Below are 6,246 nucleotides of genomic sequence, written 5' to 3'. Positions count from 1 at the left end.
ACAGCACTGTGAGGGATGAGCCCGAAGCAGTATGCAATGCGTGCGGTCACAGGGTGTTGATTCCTCGGCCCCAGTTTCCTTACAGACAGCGGCAGGGCTCTGCTTTCCGTGACGCTGCTTCCCAGTGCCACCGCTCGGCGCGCTCGGCAGCAAGGCGCAGGTCGCTTCCCCGCACCTCCCGACGCCACACCTTCAGCCCTCGGCAAGCTCTGTGCTCTGCCCAGCGCTGCCGGGCCCACCCAGCGCCAGCCCGCCGGCGGAGTAGCGGGCGGGCGGAGCGGCGCGGGGGGCGGGCCGAGGCGCGGCAGCACGGCGCCATCTCAGCGCGCCTGGGGCGGCCGTGGGCATGGGAGGTCCCTCCTGGCTCTGGGCGTTCCGCGCCGCCCGCCGCCTGCCCGGGGCTGGCGGCGGGAGGGTTCTGGCGGCGCGGCGGCGCGTCCCGGGCTGCGCGCTCGCCGCTTGCGCCGCTCCGTCCGCCGGCTCCGCGGTGAGTGAGCGAGGCGGGAGCTCCGCCGTGCGCCGCGGCCGCCAGGGCGGGAGCGGAGCGGAGCGGGGCGGGGCGGGCGAGGGGCGGACTGGGCTGTGCCTATGCTTGCGGGCGCACCGTGGAGACGGCAGGCGGGACGGCCTGTCCTGCGGGGTTGCCGTGGCGGGCCGTGTCCTGCGGCAGCCGGCTCAGCAGCAGCGTCCCTGCGGCAGGGGATGCCCTCGCTGCAGGCGTTGGCGGCGGGGGCCGGTCTGGAGGATGGATGGGCTCTGCCCCCTTTTTATCCGGAGCCGCGTGCACGCGGTGGGAGCAGCGCGGCGCTCCCCGCCCGTGGCAGTACGGCTGTGCCAGCCGGAGCCGGTGGGACGCTCGCTGCCTGCGGGGATGCTCCGCTCGGCTGCTCCGGCCCTCAGCAGCGGGACTCCGCCTGTGGTTCTTCTGCGCTCCAGCGCACCCGCACATGGGCGGCCCCTCAGCACCTCGGGTTCCTGCTGCTTCGCTGTTTGCTGCTTTGGTTGTGCCTGAAACAGCTGTACCGAAAGGACCGCTAGGTCTGATCTGTTTCTTAAAGCTTCCGGCTTTTAAAGCAATGGTTTGGTTTGTTTCAACACATTTCCATCCCCGCCCCCCCCCCTTTTTTTCCTTTACGTGTTAAGATCAATCGTATTTGAGTGTTTGACAAAAGGCTGTGTGACTGGGGATGTTTTTAAGCAGCCCCAGTCCCTGCCTGCCTGTGAAGCAGGCTCCCTGTGGGAGAGCCCCTGTGCAGAATGCTCTTTTAGACAAGTAGTGAAAATGTCTCAGTGTACAGTTGGGTTCCTTCCTGTCAGTGTTCTCTGTGAAAACTGCAGGCTGGTGCATATGCATTCACTTGCTTTCTGGATTTGTTAGCGCTCAAGCTCTGGGGATGAGGCTCTGAGGGACAGACGTGCTCGGATCCTGTCACGCGGGCTGCCCAAGCAGAAGCCCATAGAAGGAGTTAAGCAGGTGGTGGTTGTGGCTTCTGGAAAAGGGGGAGTTGGAAAATCAACAACAGCAGGTAAGGTTTCTTTTTTTTAATCGTTTACTTTGCACATTTCCTAGTACTTTCTATGGAATATTTAGGTGCTTGTGTCATTACCTTGTCTCTGGGTTCCACTAGCACTGCCCTTCACCTCTGTCAAGACCCATTGCAGCCATTTAGAATCTACTTGGGTACAGAAGTCTTGGCTTTAACTTAGGTGTGAATTGAGCAGATATCTTTGAAATAATATCTTTGTAATAGTGCACTGCCGTCCTGAGACATCAGGACATCTTAAGATGTGATGTAGGCTGAGATGAAGGGGATCATGCGCCAGTGCAGTGACACTGTTCCTCTTTACCTAGCAGCTTAGGTGTGCCTATACAGTGCCTTTCTGTGCTATGTCAGCATAGTCTTGTGTTCTGTAAAACATACTAATATTTAGAAAGTTTCAAGATCAGGACTCTGTTCAATTTGCTCAACTACTTGTATAGGTGTTTCATAAACAAAAAGAGAAACAGTATTTATAAATCACACAAACTGATCAGAGCCTTGTGAAGCACATTGAACTCTTCTCTCAACTCCACCATTAGGTTTTGAATTAATTTTTCTGTAACTCTGCCATTCCTAGGTGGTAAAATGGGATAGTATATAGGTTACCAGTACTGCAGAAATTTACTTGAACTTAAACAGATGACAGAATGAAAAAATGTTGTGCCAACAAATGATGTGGTCTTCTTACAGTGTTGGTGGATGAGGGAAGAGTGACTGGTGTCATCTGTCTGGAATTCTGCAAAGCATTTGGACTGTCCTTCATGACATCCTTGTCTCTGAACTGGATGGATAGACCACTTAGTGGATTAGGAATTGGCTGGATAGTTACATTGCATCCAGGACTAGGTCCCCCAGCATAAGAAAGATCTGTTAGAGGGGGTCCAATAGGTGCCACAAAGATGATCAGAGGGCTGGAGCACCTCTCCTGTGAAGACAGGTTCAGAGAGTTGGGGTTGTTTAGCCTGGAAAAGAGAAGGCTCCAGGGAGACTCTTAGAGCACCTTCCAATATGTAAAAGGGACTTAGAAAAAGGAAAGGAGCGTGACTTTCTCTGTGGGCAGATAGTGATAGGACAAGGGTAACCAATTCTAACCTAGAAGTGGAAAGGATGTAGATGTTAGGCAATAATTCTGTACTGTGAGGATGGTGAAGCAGTGGAACAGTTTGCCTGTGCAAGTGGTGGTTGTCCCATCACTGGAAGTGTTCAAGGCCGGGTTGGATGGGGTTTTGTGCAGCCTTGTCTAGTGCAAGGTGTCCCTGTCCATGGCAGGGGTTTGGAGCTGGGTTGTTCTTAAGGTCCTTTCCAACCCAAATCATTCTATGATTCTGTGACACTGAAAGTAAACTTGGTTGAAAAGGTCTCTGTAAAATGTTAGAAATTTGTTTAAAGATCTCTTCCCTAGGAGAAGAGTAATCGTTCAGTTGAAGGATGTCTACTGTTCATGTGTTGTGAATAATGTGTGGATATAGGTCTTAATTTATAATTTTGTTGTTTGTATTTCAGCCATGCTTGAAACCAACTGATTGTCTAATAAATTCTAGAGCTGACTAACTGTGATATCTGTACTAAAAGTAATTGTACTTAAAAAAAAAAGGAATTTTTTTTCATATCTATCTGCTATACTATAAATAGGATACACATACATGTAGAAAGACATGCAAAACAATTAAAACTTGCATTTCTTAACCATCAAAAGGTATATCATTCTAATACATAGACTGATTGTTGCAGGTTACTAAAGATACCAAATACCTGTTCATCAGTGGCCAATTTACAGCATGAGCATAATTGGAAAAGTAAATTCAGATTATTCTCCTCATATCTGCAAACAAATATCTGAATTTAAGTTCTTGTAACTGGCATCTGTGTGTAATCTCTACATGAAATATAACACATGTATAAATAATACTTAGAGCTGGGAGTTCATTCCTACGCATTTAAAAATAAAAAATCAGGGTTCAACAAGCATTAAATAGGATATTGGAAATGTAAATGAACCATTCAAATGTATCTGTATTTGACAGCCTTTTTTAATGAATGTTTTAATTCCTAATATTGAGAAGGAAATCTATATTCTTGTTTATTATAATGAGAATAAATTTCATGTTTCAGATGAACAATTGAATTTCAGATCACTTGTATAAACAAAACTACTGCATGGCATTATTACTGCATTATATACTTTAAATTATATTCTTCTTGCTTGAGGTTTGTGGGGAACATGTTTGGTGACAATTCTTCTGACACATTTTGAGAGCAGGAATCGGAAAGCAAGGAAACTAGTAAGCACCTCTAATTCCTAAAGCACCAAAGAAACTAATCATGAGTCTTGTTGTGTGTATGTCAGAAGGCCTGTCAGGACTCTTGGTTTTGTTTTTTCCATTATAGTTATGTTTCAGTTCCTCTGTACCTCCATTTCAGGAAAAGAGGATCTGCATTCTGATCAAGTTTTTCAGGGTCATTCCTTAACCTGTTGAATAAAACCTTCTGTTTATTGCATATGACTTTCATGTTGTATTCTCTGTTGCTTCCAGTGCTTTTTGGTCTTCTGAAATCAATTTAGTCAGTGATTAGAAGAAATTACGTTACAGGAAAAATATTTTTCAATGTACGTTTAAACACTTTGATTGTCTTTTGTTGTTATTTCTATTTGTCTAATATAAGTGTTGGTTTGTTTGCTATGTTTCCTGTCATTTTCCTTTGAAGTTTCTGTTCTTCAACAGCATTCTTCTGTATTTATGCCATCTGTCCAAAGTTTGGAGTTAGTTTGGCTTTTTTTGTAAACCTTAGGTTTACATGCTACGTTGTTCCTACTGTCTCCCTTCTTTCCCTTCAGTAGTCAAATATACCTTATTGAAGAAGCATTGTGGATCTTACTTCCATTTTCATACATGAAAGCTCTTTAAGAAGATAGATGTGTAAAGTGATTTTAAGAAAATGTGTTTCCCTTCTTAAGACAAGAGTTGCAGTTCATTTTTTTCTTTTTATGTTTATAATTGGTTTCCTTGTTTTTTCTCTGTATCTGTCATTTGTAGCTTGATCTCCAGGTTTCATGACACGAATTCTCCTCTGATTTATTTGGGGAACAGTTAATTGAGGATCTGCTCAAATAGAAAATTGAAGAATAAAAATCTGTGTACTTTGTTAGCTTAGGAGTAGAGAGGCTGTGTCCCTCTTTGAGAGTGCTGTACAGTTGTCCTTGTTAACCCCCAACTGGTTTGTTTGAAGAAACTTAGCTGTCTTGGTGTTAAGTTCTTCAAGAGAGGAATCTGGCTCCCCAGCTTCTCAGAACTTTTGTACTCTTCCAGCAGAACAAGGCTGCAGCGTACCTTTCTTGAAAGACTGTGTGGGCGTACAGCAATATGTAAAGGAAACAAAAGATGTAACCCAATAAAGGGTTGTGTGTGTTGGGTTTCTTGCTGTGTTTTTTGTTTTTCTAAAACATGTAACTTCTTGAATTATAAAAATTACTATTTGTTTATACTGAAGCTTCTAGGAGGATTTCCAACATAATTGAAGCTGGAAAGCCATTAAAGATACCATTGCACATGCTGTTTAGTTATGAGACTCAAGTATTGATGGAAATGTAAAAGCTGTAAACAAATAGTCTTTTTAGTTGCTTCATCTCCTTTTGTCCTTTTTTTTTTTTAGTTACAGATGCTTTAAGGTAGATGTGACTTCATTTTCTGACTTGAAAATCAAGTGAAAAGCATATACTGCACCTTCTTACAGAAAACATCTCTGTTTAATATATCACATGAAATCAAAAAAAGGGATATGATAATATTTTCACTTATTTTAATACTTACCTAATTTCTAGTTTTATGCAAGTTCAATAGAGAGTGTGGTGAAAGTTGCTAACAGTAGGGTAAATTTAGTTTTGTAGTATAATGTCTACTTTAAAAAGAAGGTACTTCCAAAAGTTTTTTTTAATGTTATGCTTTGGCAAAATACTGTGACTGTATTTTTATTTTGTAGTGTTTTCTAGAAACTGAGAATCTGCAAATTTTTGCAAATTAGCTTGAGTTTGTTTGCTGGTTAACAAACATGTACTGAAATGTAGGTGCCATTGACACTTTGCAAATATTGTAGAGATGCAAGAAGCTGAGAACCAAGATATTAAATAAGTGTAATGCATTTGTATTTTCTCATTAGCAATGATAACATTCTCAAAACTTATTTAAGAAATAAGTTTTCCTGCACTTAATATTAATATTTATTATTATTTTTTACTTTTTAATTTTTTTGTTTTTCCTCTTCTTTCTTGCAGTAAATATAGCCCTTGCCCTAGCAGCAAATGATTCGGTAGGTGAACATTTAATTATAAGCCTTAATGTGAGATGTGTGTCATAAATGAAATGGTTACTGCTGAGGCAGTCACATACATTTAATGTATTTCATTTTTTGTACTTAGTTAATTTCTTGTTTTTGATGGGCTTTTGAGTTCCTGTCACTTTGTTTATATTTTATCAGTACCGTGAATAACTTAGTAGATCTCATCCTACCTCTGGATTTGGCTCTGTCCTTCTCCTGGTGTGTCACTGAGTTGAACTGCAATTCTGCAGGGATGTGTAGATGTCATAGAGGATGCTTCTGCAGGTTGAAAATAATAAATAATTAAATTCTATCACTTCAGAACACTGACTTGAAAAAAATAGGAGTTAGTGCTGAATAGTGTCCAAAACATTTTTTTATAGCTCCACAG

General features: G+C 42.9%; 1 protein-coding gene across 3 annotated transcripts in view; it reads left to right on the top strand.

The window, feature by feature from the left end:
• Positions 1-287: 287 nt before the first annotated feature.
• The window catches only part of NUBPL (NUBP iron-sulfur cluster assembly factor, mitochondrial), an 82,550-nt gene continuing 76,591 nt past the window's right edge, over positions 288-6,246 (top strand). Inside the window, exons 1-3 of one of the 3 annotated variants that reach the window (XM_085061934.1) lie at positions 288-487; positions 1,379-1,526; positions 5,812-5,846. In XM_085061934.1, the coding sequence (XP_084918060.1) occupies positions 347-487; positions 1,379-1,526; positions 5,812-5,846 (324 nt within the window). In that variant the 5' untranslated portion in view covers positions 288-346. The remainder of the gene's footprint in view (positions 488-1,378; positions 1,527-5,811; positions 5,847-6,246) is intronic. The other 2 variants (XM_085061931.1, XM_085061933.1) reach the window with 2 other exon arrangements.

This window comes from Lichenostomus cassidix, chromosome 5, assembly GCF_008360975.1.
Source record: "Lichenostomus cassidix isolate B80296 chromosome 5, HeHo_3.0, whole genome shotgun sequence".
Taxonomy (NCBI): domain Eukaryota; kingdom Metazoa; phylum Chordata; class Aves; order Passeriformes; family Meliphagidae; genus Lichenostomus; species Lichenostomus cassidix.
The sequence above is the reverse complement of the archived record's forward strand: the minus strand, read 5'-3'. Positions and strand labels throughout refer to the sequence as shown.